We start from the raw sequence: 20,142 nt of genomic DNA on the forward strand, positions 1-20,142 counted from the left end.
GCAATATGGGGAGACGCAGTCCCTCAAGTATGCAGGCCCTCCTTTAGTCTCAGCGAGAGGCAATGATCAATTCAAATAAATGTAAGTATATAAATGCAAGGGATACAGGGCAAAATGCAGCTGGGAAAAATGAAGATTGAATAAAGAAAAATATGCTAAACTAGCTAACACCTGTATTAAGTAGAAATTCATAGGTTTTGTAGGCCAGTCCATGTAAAAATTTCTATGCTGCCAAACTGGGACCCAACTTTAAAACTCTAAAACAGAATTTCAAGTATATATAAAATAATCTGATATAAACACATAGAATCTAAATCAGAAAGGAAAGGCAGTAACAGTGGCAGAACTATGCAAACCACGGTTTCACCCCTGATGGAAAACAACCATTGAGCGAGACAAATGAATATCATTAGGAAAAGAGTTCCCAAGTTTTAGCACTGCAACAAAGAAGGGCCTTTCTTGGGTTGCCACCTTTGTCACCTCAAAAGACAGTGGCACTAGAAAACAGGGTTATCTATAGTGAGATAAAAATCCCAGTCCCTGTTTAGTTGGGAGTGGGCTTGAGGTTATGAACCCTCTTAATAAATCCCAGCAGTATCACGCTGGAGTCCACTTTTGATGCTTTTGTTTGTTGAAAGAGGGCGATATCAGTGTTCTTTGTCGGCGGCAGGAAGAAAGAAATAGCCCTTTTCAGCCATCCTACGGTCAACCACTTCTAAATAAGCGCGCCTCGGACCAGTACTGGCAACCTCCTCGGCGCTCTCCGCCTTTACGCCTGGGATGGAGAAGCATTTCAGCGGCACGAGGACCACGCCGGGCTTTGCGACTCCTCGCTCCAAGCGTGGCTCATCGCCTGCTGCGCTTCTCCGTGCCGCCTGGCTGCAATTTTCCCTCCGCCTGTTCCAGACTCCCACCCCGACAAGCGAGGCTGTTCCCGCTCCTGCAGAGGGAGCGCAGCAGGCGGAGCAGGGCGGGGGTGCCGGAGGTAGCGGTAAGCCAGCCTTGCCTTCTCTCGTCTGAGGCGGAGCGGAGACGAGCCGGCGGAGGCTGCGTTGCCAAGCGGGTCCCGCCGCGGCCCTGACGGTGTTTCCGGGGGAGTGCATGGACCACAGTTAAGGGGGGAGCGAGCCGGGATGTGCGTCCGGGTTGGGCCGGCTCCGTTTCTCCTGGCTGCGGTTCCCCCGTGCAGGCGACTCTCCCGAGCCTCTCTTTCGCGCGCGCCCGGTCAGGGACGCTGCCGGTTAGTGCGCCCCCCGCTCGGTCGCGAGGCTGGGAGCCGGGTTACAATTGCGAGGCGCCGCTTGTGTTGCTGTTGGGAGGGGCTGCTGGCGGGGTGTGGAGACTGGGGCCTGTGCAGACGAACGGGCGCGACTGGAGGGGAAGGGGGGTTTGCTTGGTGGTCTCGCCTGCGTTGGGGAGAGGAGAAGCCACGGACTGTGGCTGAGAAATGCAAAAATGTTGCTCTCTGTTTCCTTTGCCCTTCTCCTCCCAACACACCCTGGGGTTTTCCCTTCAGCCTTTGCCAAGCTGAATTTGTAACAAGGGCAGAACTCAACTTGCTGAAGAAATGGCTGGCTAAGGCCTGGAAGGGCTGACTTGCTCTGTAGTCCTAAGATCGGGAGCCCCACTCAGCAGCATTCGGAGGAGACCTGTTGAGGGTTACTTTTCTCAGTCGCAGACATTGTTGGTTAATCACTGGTGGTTGGAGAAAGCAGTTTGTGCATGCTCAGGAGCATATTGTTTTCATAATTCTCATGGCAGAGTCCTCAAGTCAATTTTCAACTTTGCCCCACAATACAGATTTTAGGAATCTCTGATAAACTTGGCAAGAAAAACCGAAGGTATGTTCTATGGCTGAGGAAGCCCTTCAGAAGATTTTGGATTTAAACCCCGCTTTTCTCAACCGTAGGAGTCTCAGAGTGGCTTACAAACACATTTCCTTCCTCTCCCCAGCACAGATAACCTGTAAGATAGGTGAGGCTGAAAGAGTTCTGAGAGCACTGTGACTGGGCCAAGGTCACCCATGTGGAGGAGTGGGGAATCAAAATCAGTTCTCCAGATTAGAGGCCACCTGCTCTTAACAACTGTTGGTGAAGAATTTGTGCTCAACTTCTTCCCCTGTGTGTACGTATGGCCTGGAAGGATGCTTACCTGGAAGGTGGTGTGTGGTGTGTATCTGATTAGCTAACTGCAAGTTCACAGGAGTAATGTGAGAATAGATTGGTAGATGCAAAATGGTGTCTGATTCTAACTGTTCACTTGTTGTATTTGTATATGGTAACATAGCAGCGTTTGTTAATAAAGCAAACGTAGTAGGTGAATAACACTGTGGGAAAAGTATCCAGGAAGTGTTACTAACAAGTGCAGGGGTTCAGCAAGCATTCTGAATTAGACTGCTCACCCATGGTTATTATCTATTACAGTCTGGTTTAGCCACTCTTAGCAGCTGGCTCATCCATGCAAACACTGGCAAAATCCTAATGAGGGAAAGTTCCCTGAGGCAAGAAAGTAAATGTATGTCTGCAGGATAGCTTCTCTGTGCAATGGCTGCGATCAGTAGCATAATTTACTATGCCTGCCCTGCATCTTGCACAGAATATCACCATGTTAGCCTTATACATTCCTATTAACACAGCAAGACTGAATACAAAGGTGAATGGGCGTGTTAAGAGCTTGTGTGGTCTGCCCATTTTGTTGGTCTCCTCAGTGGGACTATATAACATGTAGTTTTGCCATCAATTTTTGTGACTTTAATGGTTTTTATTCACCAGAAGAGCTTGAATATGTTTAACCCTAAGGACCACTACCCTGGATCCACCAGTAGTGGCTTGCACAGGAGCTGGTTTTCCAAGGCAGCTAGAATATGTATCATAGGAAGGAGATGAACTGATTTCTTGTGGTGGGATGAGTGAGAGTATGGGTTTATGGGGTTAAATTGATATTGGAAAGACAGAGCAGGGTGTGGAAGAAAGAGAGTCAACAGAATGTACTGAATGGAATGAGGTTAAATCCTCTGAGAGAGTAGAGGAGCTGCGTGGACATCTGGGTGTATCTTTGGAAAAGGGCTCTTGTCGAATCCGCGTGTGGCTGGAAAAATGACACCAAGGGGAATTGCATGCTAATTGCTGGAATGAGGTAATATGTGACCATAAACTATTGTGTTACTGCAGAGATTTTAAATTGCAAACAGTAGATGGCCACAGTTTTTAAGCCTGACTTTCAGATCCTCCTGTTTTCAAATAATTCTGCTAGTGAATATTTTGTGTGGTTCAGGTACAAAGAAATCATGCAAATGTGGTGATACAAGTTAGAAAAGAAATCTTTTGCTGCCAATGGCCTTTTTTAAGCTCTTGTTTCAAAAGTGTAACCACTAATTATTGTTTTCTAACTATTAATATCAGAATTTGAGTGCTGGTTGGGCCTTCTTAATGCATCTTGTTCTGAGCACTGAGCTGTAAACATTCTAGAAATTTGTGTAATGGACCCTAACTTTCCCAGGAGCTTTAGGGGTTCAGGTGGGTTTTTGTTGATGGATTGAGGATCTCCAGAACATGCATTGTGACCTGTGGCTTTTGGGAATGGCAATTAAATGGGGGCAAGCCAAAACTCACTCTTCTGCTCTATAGAGATAAGGCAGTATCCTAACAACATTAGACCAGGTTGAGCTGGAAATGTATAGTGCAGTTCTAAACCAAACTGCACCCTTCTAAGATCATTGACTTCAATGGATATAGCTGAGTATAACTCTGATTTTAGGATTGCACAGGCTTTCAGTTTCATCAAGACTGTAGAAATTGGATATTGGTTATCTTTTCATTTCAGTGTCTTTCAGTAAAGTTTATCAGCTCATTAATTACATGTGTGTCTCTAATGTTTGCATCATGATATATAAATTTATTTCCTTGATATTGGGCTTTTAATTTGTTTATCTATTTCTTGAGGCAACGTTACATTTAAAAATGTTAACACGCACTGGTTATGTGTTCTGCAGCTCCCACTTTTAAACCATAAATAGAGATAATAATCTTGATTCAGGAGTTGATGTACTGGAACAGCTAAGAGTAAGTGCTACTAATGTATCCTGAGTGGCAGGAAGCAACCTGTTCATATATAACTTCAGCTATGAGTTTAGCCTTCATCACGTTTTGTTCTTGCAGCCTTTTGCATCAACAATATGGACATAATCCTGTTGGCTTTGTCAAGAAGCTAGCCTTGCCACTTCTTGGCCTTTCAAAGTTTGGTTCAGGTTTTTGGGCTTAATTAATCTACTGAAGGCACCTCTCTATGAAGTTAATATTACATGATTTGCAGTTTCCAAGGACAGATAAGGGATGAGATGGCATCAGACAGAGGTGCAATTTAGATAATGGGCCCGGGAATTGTGAGGCCAGAGATCAACAGGGAGTTTTTTACTTCCATTTTATCTCATTAGCACAAGAAACCCTGGGCATGGGAAAGTTGCTTGATTGTTCAACTGTGAATATGTATTATCTGCAGAGATACATGGTCATATGTCTTAGCAACACACCTGATTGGCCAAACATGCTCAGGCCAGCTGTGAGCAGTCTGGCATAAAACAAGACAATTGTTTCTAGCTTGGCACTTCTACCCATACTTTTGACTGTTGGTTGGGTCTTGTGTGGACCAAACATCTGCTTCTGGGATTCTGGACCTTGAAGTTCTATGTGGACTTTGTATCAAATCTGGCCAGGTAACATCTGAGTCAGAGGACTAAAGCCTGAATAAGTATTTTAAGTTCGCTATTTAGTTTTAAAGTTTTCTTCCTTGTTTTCACTGTTTCTGTATTTGTATACTATTGCACATTTCTTCTAATAGCACTTTTTAATTATACTGTTGTCATGTTATTTGGATTTGGAGGCTTTAGTTGAAACCCTCTACCTTGCCTTATTTTGGCTATAACTACCAAAGTAATGTAACTTGCAAGTGTCCTGTCTTGCAGAGCTAATCTTGATTAACACCCGGTAAGGCTGGAGACTTGGTCCCTTGGTCTCTCAGCTGAGGGTTTGCTAGCAATAAGGATTCACTTCCCAGTTCTGTGCATTTTGATCTTGATCTTCACCCCAAAGCATTTTTGGGGATCAAGACAGCTTTGACAGACCTACCTTGTTGAACTTATGTATGTCTGGTACTTTGAATATTCCAGTTACGCTCTATAAATCCTATATGGTGGCATTTAGTAGATTAAACCCAGTACACAAAGGTGGTGTATGTCATTATGGAAGTGCCCTAATGTAGGTATTCAAGATTCTTTTTTTTCTCCCTCCCATCCCAAACCAGGATGTATAAACTCCTGAAGGTTGGGATGACTTTGAAGCTGAAAAAGCCCAGCTAGCCTAGTTTCGTTAGATCTCAGAAGCTAAATAGGGTTAGTTCTGATTAGTACTTGAATGGGAGACCACCAAGGAATACCAGAGTTGCTGTGCAGAAGAAGGCAATGGTAAACCACTTTGGCTTGTCTCTTGCCTTGAAAAACCTATAGGGTCACCATAAGTCATGTGCAACTTGATGACATTTCTCACACTCACACACTCTCTCACACACACAAGGAGACAAATGAGGATGTGAGGGAGTCATTTCTTATACTCTGTCTTGAAAAGATGCAGAAGCAGAAGCAAGCCTTTATTGGCATAGACAGCAGTACAACAATAATAAAAACAGATTAAAAAGCATATACAATACAGGATATACATGTTGGGACGAAGGAAATCTACTGGCATTTAGTAATTTCCAGGAGAAAGTCTGCCACTATCTTACATAGAGAAGGATCAGGGTTGTCCAACAAGTAGTGTAATCTAAATAAATCGGGGAGATCGGGTAAATGTAAAGGAGTGAGATTCACATACTTGGATCTGATTTCCTTGAATCTGAGACAGTGAAGTAATTGGTGGGCCAGAGATTCAACTGAGCCATCGTTACATGGGCACAATCTTTTAGCCTTTTCTTGCTTATTAAATCTGCCATGTAACAAGGCAGAAGGCATAACATTAAACCTGGCGAGCATTATGGCTATCCTTTGAACAGGGTTTATTAAGCAATACAGGTAGTGTGCCAAGTGGCCCTGTTCAAATGGGAGAGAAAAATACAGGAGGGAGCACGTTTTCTTGGCTGCGGTGATTAGGGTAGAGAACTCTCTATCCAATAGTTGACCTTTTAATTTCCTATAAGCTTCTGAATAGGACAAAGGGCAAAGTGAATCCACTGACAGTCCGATAGAGGCAATTTTTTCTTCAATTATGGAAAACCAGGGGTTGGAATGGGTGTCAGAGAGCAGACGGTGGACCAGGGAATTACAGTCCGAGAGAAAATGAATTCGCAGCCAGAATCTAAAAGTCCTCAGCCAAGTGGCTGATTCCAAGGAGTTTTGACCTAACTCCAGACAAAGGGCTACATAGGGCACACAATTTGGGAGTCCAGTTATCTTGTGAAAAAATTTAGATTGAAGAGAATTCAAGGAGTGGTTAATAGCTTGAATCCAAATTGGGACTCCGTAAAGCCTTGAAAAGATGCACAAAATAATGGTTTTGACAAAGGCAGCATGTAGATATGAATGATAATTCTCATATTCGTTCAGGACTATATTCTAATGCGGAAGCATACAATTTTGTCAACCGCTGCACCTCAACTGACCATACTAACATCTTTTTCTGTATGCCCTTCTTTAAGAGCAGAGCTTTTAAAAGGTGAGAGTACCTTGTAATGGGCGAAGAGTAAAACTAGGAAGGAGAAAGCATGCCATAAAGTAGTTATTTCTCTGATCCAGATTCGTTCCCATACCGCAGCATAGGGAACAAGAGGGGACACTGCTTCTTCACAGAAGGTTCATAGCTGCAGTCAGGGCATTGTGGCACAATTTCCAAGATGGAGCAAGAAGCTGCTTATCTAGCCCTGAAGCTAAATGATACTATGCTGTTGGGATTTTTTGTGACCACCCCCAATTTGTTCTGCCTGTGCTCATAACTGTTTAAATTCTGATGGGATTCTGTTCAGCTTATGTAGATGTCACAAAACAAATAAAAGGACACCCTAATGATTTTTAGTATCAGCTTTTGAACCATCTATTCTCACTATACTGTTGAATGTTAAGCATTATTCAAGATATCTTTATATGCAGCTGAATTTTTCATACTTGTTTTGGCACAGTAACCGTATTGCAAGCTGCTTTAGGTCCTTTCTATCCAGGGGGAATACTAAAAATCTATAAAATATTGTGGGATTACATGAGAGTTATAGTAGTGCATGTCTTCTTTCTGCTTGATTCCCATGATACCACAAGATTTCTGTTCCTAGGAGAAAGGGCCTGAAGCATGCATAATATCATAGGCAGATTCTGCATGGGCCAAAAACAGCGGTGTGAAAACGGTGTGAAAATGATGTAAACCCTTTTACACCATTTAAAGCCATTTTCACACCGGTTTCACACCGCTGTTTTTGGCCCATGCGGAATCTGCCATGGAAAGTGTCTTTTTTATCCATCAATGGTAGTTTAGATATTGAAATGAATGGAGGAGATGTCAATATCATGTTATAGATTTCTAAGCTGATTTGGAGACCTTATGTTTGAAAATGTACATCAGATAATGTAGAACCAATACCGGGTCCTTTTGTGTTCAGTTTAAGAATCTTAAGACTGGAATGAATATACAAAAATACATTAAGTTGGTGTGAAGTCTCAGATGTCATGTGGGAAGTTTGTGGCAAAATTAGAAATTGAAATCAAATTTTCTTGTCCGTTTCCTTGATTACAAGCTCATTGTTTAATTTTGCTCTGTCTTTTAGGCACCAGTCTTGAAGATCTGCAATAAGACTGTGAAGTAATTCATCCTTTTGTCACTGATCAAAATGTTAGAAGAAGATATTGAAGTGGCCATCAAAGTGGTGGTGGTAGGAAATGGGGCTGTCGGGAAGTCCAGTATGATCCAGAGATATTGCAAAGGGATTTTTACAAAAGATTACAAGAAAACTATTGGAGTTGATTTCCTGGAAAGACAAATTCAGTATGTATTTCACAGGAGCAAAATGTCTTGTTTCTGTTTTGCTTAAAGCTTTTGTAAGTGCTGGATTAATGTTCTTCCAGGGAAAAGGGCTGTGACAGTGTTCTTCATTGATCTAAAAGTGAGGCATGTACGTGCTAACTGTATTATGTAGTCTTTTCACATGACTGCCCAATTTACCAAGTTGGATAATGCGTGAAAGTAATTCTTACAGTTTGTAAATATAACTGTCAGTGAGACAACTGTTTTGCCAAAGTATCAAGATGAAAAAGGATAGGAAAAGGTAGGAAATGTTTCGTGTGATGATAAAGTATGTTCTGTGGTAGATATGAACATTGCAACAAGAGCCAAGCAAAACTATTTTTTTCAATAATGTCTCACGATCATATAACTGTTTCAGGTTGTTGATATACTTTGTTGTGTTGATTTTAGAGTCCATGATGAAGATGTACGATTAATGCTATGGGACACAGCAGGTCAAGAAGAATTTGATGCAATTACCAAAGCTTATTACAGAGGTAAGCATCATTATTGGCATACATATAGCTGTTACTTATAGGCTCTAATAAAGTTACTGATAGGGTGCTGTGTTGGTAATAAAGTATATATCAGAGTCTGCCAGAGTGGTGTCTGTAACACCTTTTCTGGCACCTGCCAAGTGTTTATAGGAAATAAAAATGGGCCAGTTTCTGATTGGCTGTGCAGAATTTTTTAAATTGCTGCTTTGGCAGCAGCTGCCACCATACCACACGGATCTGCACTATGTTAAAAGTTATGCTGCAGCAGCCATTTTGGGGCTGGCTCTGCCTTCTGCGGCAGCCATTTTGTGACAACAATTCCAAATACACTTGCAGGCTCAAAAAAGTTGGGGAACATGATATATATTAAATCTTGATTTGATTTCATCAGTGTTAGAGAAATATTTCTGCAAGCTGTTTTTATTCTGATAGTTAAAAGACCTTGAAAGTTGTGCAGTACTTTTTCTATACAGTTGAGATAAATATTTTAAAATATCCATTTTAAAAATTGCTTTAAAGATGCTTTGGGATACTATAGCATCAAAATTACAAGTAGTTTTTGGAGCTACAATTAAATGCCATAAGCTAGCCATTCTCAGATTTTTACCAAAACAAAATTATCTGGGATTTTGTGTGCAGTTATGGTTTGCCCAAAAATGCAATTCCTAGGTCTACCTATATGTGGAAGATATCTCTAAAAATATGTTCATGGCTCTATTGAGGGCTATAATTTCTGTATCTTGTTAAACATGTGCATTAGATTTGTTACTTGGAGAAGTTCAGTGTCAGAAACTATATCATGAATATGCAGTGCTGCCATTTAATCTCTTTGGTAGCATAGCCGATCTAATTGCGGTTGTAAATTGCAAGTGCTATATTCTCTATATGACATGTATTTTGGTGTTCTGCACATGCACACAGTAATGCACATGTGCAAGTGCACGCACGTGCACACACACACACACACATATTTATATGCCAGGTTCTTGCCTCACAGCTGAGGGGGAAGTCAAAAAGAGGGAGAGGGAAGGGACCCTTGGCTCTCACCCTAAAGGATCCAATATAAATATATATTATTGTTTTAAATTACTTGAATCTCCTTCAGTTTTGGTGTGGTCTCCTCCAGCATACATTTCTTCTTTCTGGTGTCCTGTTACAGAGCTACTGATTGAGAATCAGCTTCTTTGAGGATGCAAAGATACCTGATTGGGTATTTCAGGATTTTCTAGAAGTTTTAGAAAGGTTTATGTTTATTTATTTATTTATTTATACTTTAAATTTCTATCCCGCCCCGTCCCCGAAGGGCTCTGTGAGGCTATTATGTTGTGAGGCTATTATCCCTCCTTCTTCCTCCTTTTGCTATATGGATTCTAAAAATCCTTAGCTCAAAAGAGGTAGTAAAAGTGCCTCACTACCAGAGTATGCACACTGTGCAGCACACACATGAATGGCAGTGTATTCAAAAACATCATGCTGAAACCCTGACCATTGGTCTGTCTTCCAGAGCAGAATGTACAACTTCAATGGAAATTAATGTCAGTTAGTGACCTTCATGGGGAAGGGTGGGGGGAGTTGTACAGTTTGTAATAGCCCAGTCTGGTTTCTCCTGCTATGTTTAAGGAGCATGGAGAATTACTAAACAATGGGAAACGTAACCTGTAGACACATGAATGTTCAAATCTGTGACTTAACCTTGCAGTTTTTCAATGGGTGAGAGGGTTTTTCACTGTGCACATACTTAAAAACTTACTTTACTCTTTTCAGTTCTGTTTTCACCTAAGCATTTGAGAGATATTTCAAAGTCTGTAAGGATAATTGTGAAGCTATATTGTGTAGCATCCCTCTGATATTCCTGGCTATATGAGAATTAATAGATTGGCATCTCTCTCGCACATGTGACTTTGCAGGTATTTCTTACAACCCCATTACCTAGATATAGGTTATTGAGTTACATTAACTATGCAAGGTTTCTTATTGCTCACAGTACAGGAACAGCTCCACAGAACTCAGGGATAATGCTTACCAGTGTAAACTTACCTTTCTTTCACTGTTTGCGATGGAAGCTGGATAGAATGTCGTGAGCAGCCAGCTCTTAAAATAACCATCAGTGACATTTATTGTTCTGCTTCACTTTTGATAAGGGGTTCATTACATGGTTCTCTGTATAAACAAATTAAGCATTGGTTCCAACAGTTAAGACCCCTTTTGGCTCTGCAGCCCTTAAGGCGTTAATTTATGGGTGATTGAAACAGTCTTCCAGTTGGTGGATTTTATGTGGCAGGGGAGATTGCATAGAAAAAGTAAACAGTGAGCTCTGCAGCAAGTAGAAATGGTAGCTGTACTATTAGTGGTGGTGTTTTGGTGCTTTTTGGAACTATTTTTATAGTCTGTGTTGTACACATTTATATGATATGAGTATGATTATCAGGACACATCCTAATTTAGAAGTGTATGTACAAAGGAAGAATGTTGCTCTTGCAGTGCCATGTACCTTAACACTCTATTCTGTTTCGTCACAGGAATAGAGTTTAGGATTTGAAACCTCATTCCCTTGAAACAGAGGCAAAAAGAGTATTTCTGCTGGCATATCAATGAGGTCAGGGAGGGACTAGATTAAGAGTTAGCGCAGTAGAACCAGAAGCAACCAAAACTTGCATCTTGACCTTCCCCAAATGGCTGTTGTTATGGTTTCACATTGCAGCAGTGCAGCTCTGGCATAATAATGTAATAAAATGTCATTTGAGCCATCCTACCCCTAAATATGAGAACTTGACATGATTTTACCAAAAGACTGGGCCAGTTATATCCTGAACAAGAGAGAGATAATATTTGGAGATAGCACATGCAAAGTGAATTTCTGGGGAGAAACGATTTGATTCCTCCAGTTTGCAAAAACTCCCAGGTGTATCAGTAGCTACCAGAAGGAGTACCTTGAAAACTGGAGGTGGTAAGACTTTCTTGGGCATATCCACAAAATTCCATGTGACTTTCTCAGATACGTTTTCATAAGATTGCTGTTAAAAGTTTCCATAGTGCCCACAGGCTTAAAAAGATTGGGGACCCCTGATGTAGTTAATCTTTTTTGTTAGCTGTTATTATTGTGCATCCCTCCTCATTTGCTGATTTTGGGAAGAAGATCGCAAATGGGATTTTGAAATTTGGTAGATTATAAGTGGGCCATTATATCCCTGCTTCCCTTAGATTGTTTAAGGCCAAATTGTTGGGACATCTTTCCTCCTGCTGTTTTCCACTTGAGAGAGTTCAAGCCAAATTCCTCAGAGCTTTGCTACAAGTACCAAATTGTGTATCCAACTTCTGGGTCATATTGGAGACTGTTGTGATAAGGATAGAGGCCAGATTATGTATTTTGTCAATTGTAAAGTTGCTTTCAGGTAGGCTAAACCTTCAAGGGCTTTTTCTATTAATATTGCAAGCTCATTTTCAATCAGGTTAGCAAAAGACTGTTCTGAAGTCCCTTCAGAAAAGAGGCCTCTCTCCATAAGCCCTATTAGATGTAGGGATTGAAAGAGCTAAATCAGTTATTAGATAAAGAATAATAGATAATGAATGACAACAGTATATATTGAATACATCTGGTTATATTGTTCCTGATGATGCCAAGTATATTGCTGTTTTGGCGGCTTATCTGTATTTCTTAAATTGCAATAACACTGGAGGGGCTTTTATCCTTGTAAGAAGTAATACATTGCCCTCTGCTGTACTGGAAGGGAAATTTCTTATGAACAGAAGCTTTGCACTGGCCCACTAGGCGAAATTGAATCAGCGGAGCATATGTTTTTGAATTGTGTTTTTTATAAGATTCACTTAGTCCATTATTGGTAAAGTTTCCTTGCTGGTCAAATAAGACCAGACTTGAAATGTTTTTTGTCTGGAAGGGACAAATATGTGCCATCAAATATGTGTCCGGTTGTGAGATTTTGTGCTCAGATTTGTAAGATTAGAAAGCAAATTTAGATTTTCACTATTTTCGTTAGAATTTCTGGCTTTTTAAGTTTAAATATTAGTTTAATGTTTATTCGTATGAGGAAATTTGGAATATATATTTTGTATTTTATATATCCTATATACTACCTTGATAAGATGAAAATGATTGTGTTGGCCGCTGACTGTAAATTAATAAACAAAACTGATTGATATTGTGTTTAATTTTATTAGGAGCCCAGGCTTGCGTGCTTGTATTTTCCACCGTTGATAGAGACTCTTTTGAGGCAATCCCTAACTGGAAGGAGAAAGTAGTATCTGAAGTTGGAGAGTTACCTACAGTTCTTGTTCAGAACAAGATTGATCTCCTGGATGATTCTTGCATAAAGAAGTAAGATTTGTCAGCATATTCTACGTAACTACTTTTCTAAGCATTTAAGAGAGCAACCACAAAGCAGGTTTACTCAAAATCCAGCTCAGGTCTTCTCTATGGGGTTTACTGCCAGGAAAATGTTCTGACCGTCCCAGTCCACAGCTCTGGCTGGCCAAGGACAGCACTGCTGCCATACTGCCCTGCCACCTCCAGAGGGCTTTCCAGCAGTGTGGAGAAGCAAATCTCCCCTCCTCTAAAAAAAACCCTGCTGCCAAAAAATGGCTTAATGAACTTAGGCCATCCAAAAGAGTGGTGCAGGTCCAAGTCCTAGACCGTGGCGTAACTGGCTGCAAGCCTGGGGTGGAAGCTGACTAATGTTGGCTTGACCCCTGGGCATGTCTCTGGCACATACCCGTTGCACTGATGGGGCTAACACAGCACCCAGCATCACATCTGGGTGTCCCAGCTCTGTACCGCATCTTCATTCATCCAGATATACACTGAACTCTCCGTTGTCTTCAACTCCCTTCATTGTCAACTACTGCTTTCCAGTAATCTCTCTCTCAAACGTTATGTCAGCTGCTGCTAAGGAGAGGTGGAACTTAACCTGTCCATCAGAGTGTCTAAGCAGCTTACAACCTTGTTTTCCCTTCCTCCATTTTATTCTCACAACAGAAACCCTGCAAATTAGATTAGGCTGAGATTGAGTGACCCAAGATCACCTTCTGATAAGGTTGCCAGGTTCCCCCTGGCCACCAGTAGGGGATGGGTGATGGCGGTAGGCTTGCTAGCTCCAGGTTGAAAAGCTTCTGGAGATGTGGGCTTGGAGTTTGGGGAGGACAGGAATCTCAGTGGGGTACAATTCCAAATAGTCCACCATCCAAAGCAACAATTGTCTCCTGGGGAATGATCACTGTAGTCTGGAGATAAGCTGTGATCCCCAGGCCCCACCTAGAGGCTGGCATCCCTACCTGCTGATCTTTCATGAGAGCCGGGATTGTGCTTGTCCTGGCTGAAACTCTAACAACATTACGCCATATAGTGGTTTTACTGTCCAAAGCGCAATTGCTCCACTGCGCTTCTTTAATTCATTCTGAAAGTGGTTAGACAAACTCAGTCTAAAGGCATTCTGTTCACTGCACTGAAAAAAATACTGATTTTTTTTCTCCCCTTCTGAACAGTGAAGAAGCTGAGGCATTGGCAAAAAAGCTAAAATTAAGATTCTACCGAACGTCTGTAAAGGAGGATTTAAATGTAACAGAAGGTAAGAGGTAGTGATTATGTGCTGATACTATCTTGATGTGGTATTCTAACCTCAGATTGCGAATTATCTGTCATAGTTACAGCCTAGTCTTTGGCCTGCGATCCAGGTTCTCTGTTTGCAGAAAATGTTTAAAATGGAGGAGAAACATTGTCACACAAATCCCCACCCACAGTATGAGATGGTACTGAATGGATACCTGGTTATCTCACGAGAAGGAGGCCCCAGTAAAATAACCTCTAACAGATTGGATTCTAGAGCATAGGATTACATGAACAATCTAAATCTGGTGGCAGGCATCACTTAGCTAATATTGCTGACAATGATTTTGTAACAAAGCTCCATCTATGGAACCTTGGATTTATCTTCTTGCAATTACATGCCATCAACAGTTTTTGTGCACAATTGTTATCGAGATGGCAGAAACCAAAAACAGCTGTGGATATATTGTACTCAGTTACTTTACTTTGTGGAACTGTTGAACAATCATACATTGAACATGGCTGTTGAACTGTTGGCTGTTGAACAATCATACATTGACAATAATATTTGATGTGTGCTAAGCAGTATTAATTCAGCCCTGCAAGTGATTACTTTGGAAAGAGTCTCTGAGAGTTTTTCTTACTGTTACTAATAGATTATGGAACGGAAAATTAAAGCAGTGGGATTAGTAAAAAAATTAAACTTGAAATAGTACTAATACCTAATACTTTGTATTGAAAATTAGTGTTTAAAAGGCCTATTAGGGACTACAGGTCTGCTCCACAATCAGGATACATTCCCTTTGGGCCAGCCTCTCCGCCACTTAGGCCGTTTCCGACGCCGACCCGACGACGCTGGGACCGTCCGCATGGATGGTCCTGGGAACAGCCGGGCAGCCGGCACCACGGAGCGCTGGCGCCCGGCCGACCCGGCATGTCCCCAGGCCTCCGGCACGTTGCCGAGGCCTGGGGAGACGCCCCCCTGGCCCTGCGCGCCTGCTCCAACGGCGCAGGGCAGGGGGTGTGTCCCCAGGCCTCGGCGTACGCCGGAAAACCGGAATTTCAAGGTGAAACAAGTGCGGGTGGAAAGTCGCCCGTGAAGCTGTTGCCGTTAAACCGACAGCGGCTTCCGCGGCGTTCAAAAAGAGCGCTGGGAAGCGCTCTGGGGAAACGCCGGCTTCAGGCTGGGCGGGCAGCGCGAGGGCGGCGCGGCTGCGTTGCAGCTGCGCCCCCCGTGCGAATGGCGGCCTGGAGATGGCGTTTTTACCGTCTCCAGGCCGCCATTTAATGCGCGTGCGGAAACAGCCTTACAGACCCGTTTTTCCCACTGCTGAACTCACCAGACAGCAGATTTTAGACGCCTCGCATCTTCAAAGAGCAGGCAAAGCATGATGTTTTCCCAGCCTGTGCAGGAATAACAAAACAGTCCCAGTGTCCATCTGGCTTGCTTCACATTTTCCTGCCTTCCCCGCCCATGGAGGAGCAATGAGCAGCCCCACCCACTCCTCTGCAATCACTTCCAGGGAATTAAAAAAAATGAACACCAGCATTTAATTGTTGCTGCAATGGAATGCTGAAACACTGGGGAAAAAATAAAATTTAAAGGAAAAGCTGTCAATCAACATGGCAACTAGAGACAACCTGGAAAAAGATTATGACAAACATGGCAGCTTCAATTGGGGCAAGAAGGGGAGCACTTCCTTGCATGTAGCCAGATGGCAAGTAGCCACAGATGGACATGGGGAAGACAAGGCAAGCATGATGGGCCATAATGAGCATGATTGACGTTTAGACAGCAAAATACGCAACTGGAGTAAATAGAGGCAATTAACCATAAGTTGTGGAATGTTAGGATTTAAACAGTACGTGCCCAGTGAAAAACCCTCACACCCATTTTTATAACCCTCTGCTGCTAATACACTAGACTCAACAAACCCTGCTTGCTTGCTGTGACATGTTTTTACAATCAGTAACCCAGGCACTTAATCAAACCCAGGGAACTTAATCAAAGATCTGTTACCTTCACTGATCTTTTATTCATATTCTTGTTAAACTAACTCTTTTCTTTCATAGCTTCCAACTTCACTGTCAACCCACAAAATATAACTCACTCAACATCTTAGTTCAGAGATATTCAAAAGAGAAACAATTATAGAATTCCCCCCTGTTCAGTTTTATGTACATGTCTGAAATATCCATGAACTCTTGCTTGGACTTCAGGAGGCTGTAGAATGGTAAACATTAACTGATAAAACAAGCTGCCTTTCTGTCTGCAAATTCCTAAAATAAGAATGTGTGCTAGTTTCTGTAAACTTGAGGGTCAGTTGCCAAAAGCCAGAGCTCCCGGTAAATGGTCTCGTTAGCATGGTAAGACTCACCCTGCTAATTTAAGTGCACATGAAATGAGAGAGAGGAATACATTATCTCCAGTGCAGACCTGGAGAGAACAGGAGAGTCACATGATTTGGGGAGAAAACAGGAAGGTCACATGAAAGAATAGTTGAATGTGAATGGATAGGTGATGGCAGCTGCCCCTTTGAGGTAATGCTATTTGAACTTATGTAACTGTTTGAATCTTGCCACAGAGTATGGAACATGAGACCCTCTGTGCCTATTTTCTTTTATCTTTCTAGAAAAAATAAAGCCTTTTTGGTTTTTCACTTTTGGCGTATTTTATTGGATTAAAAGGCCACACTAGGCAAACTAACATAATGGCCCACAGAGCCATCACTCCTCCTGTCAAATTGTAATGCTTTTCTAGTACACAGCTCTGACTTACTGGTTCAGGGTACCACTATCATTGGCTCCTGTATTGTTGGGGAACATTTCTGCTGCTTGCCACAATTAGTGTGTTGAGTTTTTTTTAAAGAAACTGTTTTATATATTTCAGTTTTCAGGTATTTGGCTGAGAAGTATCTTCAAAGACTCAAACAACAAACAGCTGAAAATCCTGAAGTAGTACATACGAGTAGTAACAAAATCGGTGCGTATACAATATTATAGCCAGATAGTACTGTCTGCTGATAAATATGCTAACTTGACAAATCACTACAGGTTACAATGTGCTATCACTTTGTAGAATTAATCCTTATGAGCCTGATGATAATATTAGTTAGGGCTTGTGTACTGGTCCTCTTAAGATTCTACAAATTGAAGTTATGCAAAGAGCAGAGACGACACACAGTTCCCAACATAATGTCAAAATTTTGCTCGGTTGGTTGTGTTTCACAGGCAAATCACAAATGTGAATGAGTGCAAATGCTCACTTACCTTAGTTTAGGCTCTATACTGAAAATAAACTTTAGCAACTTCGATACTAATAAAAAGGTTTTACTTTGTTATTGTCTTTAGATATGTCTGTGGTTCTCCACAGCTACCAGTGATGGCCATTACATGAACAGAAAGTTCAGCAAAGCTTTGAAAAATAGTATCGACAAAGGCTTTACCCTAAGTTTTGTTGCCGTTAAAAAGCATCAGCCACATTTCCAAATACTCAAGGATGCTAATAATCAACTACAAGCAACTTGACAAAGCTTTAAATTATATAAGCTTTTGAGCTGTAGGTTAGATCCAGTTAGCTTTGCAGCTGGTAAAAAAAGGATGAATTATCTTTGATAGCTTCAAAACACTGTATAGAATCATGGAATATATGTGTGTGTGAAATTCATGTGGGTTGGGAATGGTAGTATCAGAGGGCCATTGAGTGAGATCTAGTGAAAAAACTGTTTGGATCCAGTGCTGTATTTCAGAGATCGTAGATATAAGCTTGAATGTAATTCTTTTGTGTTTGTTGCTTTTAATTTAGGCGTTTTCAACACAGCAGGCGGAAGTCACTCTGGCCAGAATTCTAGCATGCTTAATGGTGGTGACGTCATCAGCCTTAGGCCTAACAAACAACGAACCAAGAAAAACAGAAGCCCTTTTAGCAACTGTAGCATACCTTAAACAGAGAAGAAAAGACGGTCTGACAAAGGCGTTTCAGCTGAAGTCGGCAAGGAACACAGCTGACTGTAGCAGTCCAGTGCTTTCACAAGTGTTGGAATCCCACAGTGATAGTGGATATTGCTGTTGCAATGAATTATTGTTGGTACATAGTTAAGACTAGTGGTGGCACAGAAATAGAACCATTGCCCCATGCCTTCATTTTACATTGAATAGGACAACTTTCTGGTTGAAAGGTACAATGTATTAAAGTGTGTAACAGGTCTCACTTTTTACAGTTCAACTGAAATTCTTAAATCTCAGTATCACTCATGCTGTCTTAAGATAAAATAGTTTTTTCTTACTTAGCTGACCGGATAATTCATTAGGAAAGTATTTTAAAGCAGAAGTTTATAGTTTGTTAAACTACTCCAGTGCATATTCTGGCAGTGTCATAGGTGCAATATTTGTATAGTTTATTAATTCTAACAGCAGTGTACATCTATAGATAATTCGTGAAAGGTTCAGGCTAAAGATAAGCAGGTACTCTATTCAATTATGTAGTCCTGATAACCTAACTACTAAAGCGGCATCGACCTTTCCAAAATGGTACTGATTAAACTTCTCCCAATATTGTGGGCCTTAATTTTTAATACGATTGTGTGCTGTGCCAAATAATGAATTTTTATGCTGCTACGCTTAAAAATATTTTTGTCAAATTCATTTAATACACTTTCTAAATTTTATCCAGATAAACAGAAGATAAAAAGAATAGCCAAGCCCTTCAAGTTTCCTTTTTTAAAAGAAAGATCTACAATTATATATTCATATACTATTAATTTTTGGAAAAGATGATCAAATATTGAAGAGACTTGCTACCCAAAGATTAAACATTTTCAAGGAATTTCTCCACTGCATCTTTAATATCTATTGTGAATCCCATGTTCAGTTAGAGGCACCTTCTTTTTTGTCATGTTAAGATGCACCCTATTCTTAATCACACTGCATGAATGTACGGCTGTACACTCACCTAGAAGAAAGTCTCATGAATTCAGTTGGGCGGATTCTGCATGGGCCAAAACAACGGTGTGAAAATGGTGTAAACCCTTTTACACCGTTTTAAACCATTTTACACCACTGTGTTTGGCCCATGCAGAATCCGCTTTGGTCTTACTTCAGAGTTAATGTGCATAGGATTGGGTTATGAGTCTCACAGAAAGTGATGTAGTATCATATAATGTGTTTAGGATCAGGATGTTAAAACTGCAGTTCAGTGTTACAAGATCAGTCAGTGGCAAAATTTTAATGTGCTTGCTTTGTCCTTTTTTAAAAGCATTAATTCAAGCATGCATTTTCAGTATGAGTTCTGTCTACATGTTTAATATTTTTGCAATATTTGTGTGACAAAGTTCAGCCAGCACCAAATTGTTTGTTTCCAAAATATATTAGATCACTAATTTCGGAGCATAGATAATATTCAACGGTAGTTCATATGATGTGGCGCTGAAGCTCCCCCCAGCATTGATCTTTTGGTTAAAATATTTCTTGCTATGAGTTTTTCTTTAAGCTATTCTGTCAGTTGCTTTTACAAACTGTACTCACCAGAATTGAAATGCTGCATTTACATGAGAAAGTACACCTTCATCTGACATTGGTGTTGGAGAGGGCTTCTAACATTCCATGGATTTATATACAATAAATATCACTTGTATACTTTTCAGAGAAATCTTAACCCACCTGTCTCTTAATAGGAGCAAATTAAACGAAAACAAAAACGGCTGCCCAGATATTAAACAACTTTGCTTTCATTGCTGATGCACAAGCAACATTTATCATTAATCCTTCATCCTTTCACTGTAAAATGTTCGATTACAACCTTTTATTTTTAATAAGTGTATTTAATTACCAGCTGTATATTTTTGTGTGAGTCAAAATTAGATTTATCTTATGGGATAATGGCAGGGGTACGTAAGCAAAGTTGTTTATTGCAAACTAAGCCATTTCAGTTCACTGTCTGTACATTTGAAAAAATATGGAAACTTTCGGATAATCCAGTAGCCTTAAGAGTTTTCTACTGCCTGAACAGAATAAGTGAGACTTTTTTTTGCCTTTGTATACAATAGTGCAAATTTAC

At 41.0% G+C, this 20,142-nt stretch overlaps 1 protein-coding gene across 2 annotated transcripts; it reads left to right on the forward strand.

Moving 5' to 3' along the window:
* The first annotated feature begins 737 nt into the window (after positions 1-737).
* RAB23 (RAB23, member RAS oncogene family) lies at positions 738-19,734 on the forward strand. Of its 2 annotated transcripts, none has more exons than XM_048496654.1 (7): positions 738-991; positions 7,798-8,015; positions 8,445-8,530; positions 12,707-12,863; positions 14,027-14,109; positions 16,978-17,070; positions 17,893-19,734. In XM_048496654.1, the coding sequence occupies exons 2-7, from the start codon at positions 7,861-7,863 to the stop codon at positions 18,030-18,032; spliced, it is 714 nt and encodes a 237-aa protein (XP_048352611.1). In that variant the 5' UTR covers positions 738-991; positions 7,798-7,860; the 3' UTR covers positions 18,033-19,734. The 2 variants fall into 2 exon arrangements, with proteins under 2 accessions (XP_048352611.1, XP_048352603.1); XM_048496646.1 differs by lacking the exon at positions 738-991 and adding an exon at positions 1,014-1,240.
* Positions 19,735-20,142: the final 408 nt, after the last annotated feature.

The sequence above is a fragment of the Sphaerodactylus townsendi genome, linkage group LG01, assembly GCF_021028975.2.
Source record: "Sphaerodactylus townsendi isolate TG3544 linkage group LG01, MPM_Stown_v2.3, whole genome shotgun sequence".
In the NCBI taxonomy this organism is placed as follows: Eukaryota; Metazoa; Chordata; class Lepidosauria; order Squamata; family Sphaerodactylidae; genus Sphaerodactylus; species Sphaerodactylus townsendi.

Bases quoted from the DNA above. Each gene is read 5' to 3' on its own strand.
- RAB23 (XM_048496654.1), top strand. From the start codon at position 7,861: ATGTTAGAAGAAGATATTGAAGTGGCCATCAAAGTGGTGGTGGTAGGA. The intron at 8,531-12,706 runs GTAAGCATCATT...TAATTTTATTAG, and splicing joins TACCAAAGCTTATTACAGAG to GAGCCCAGGCTTGCGTGCTT. The intron at 12,864-14,026 runs GTAAGATTTGTC...CCTTCTGAACAG, and splicing joins GATGATTCTTGCATAAAGAA to TGAAGAAGCTGAGGCATTGG.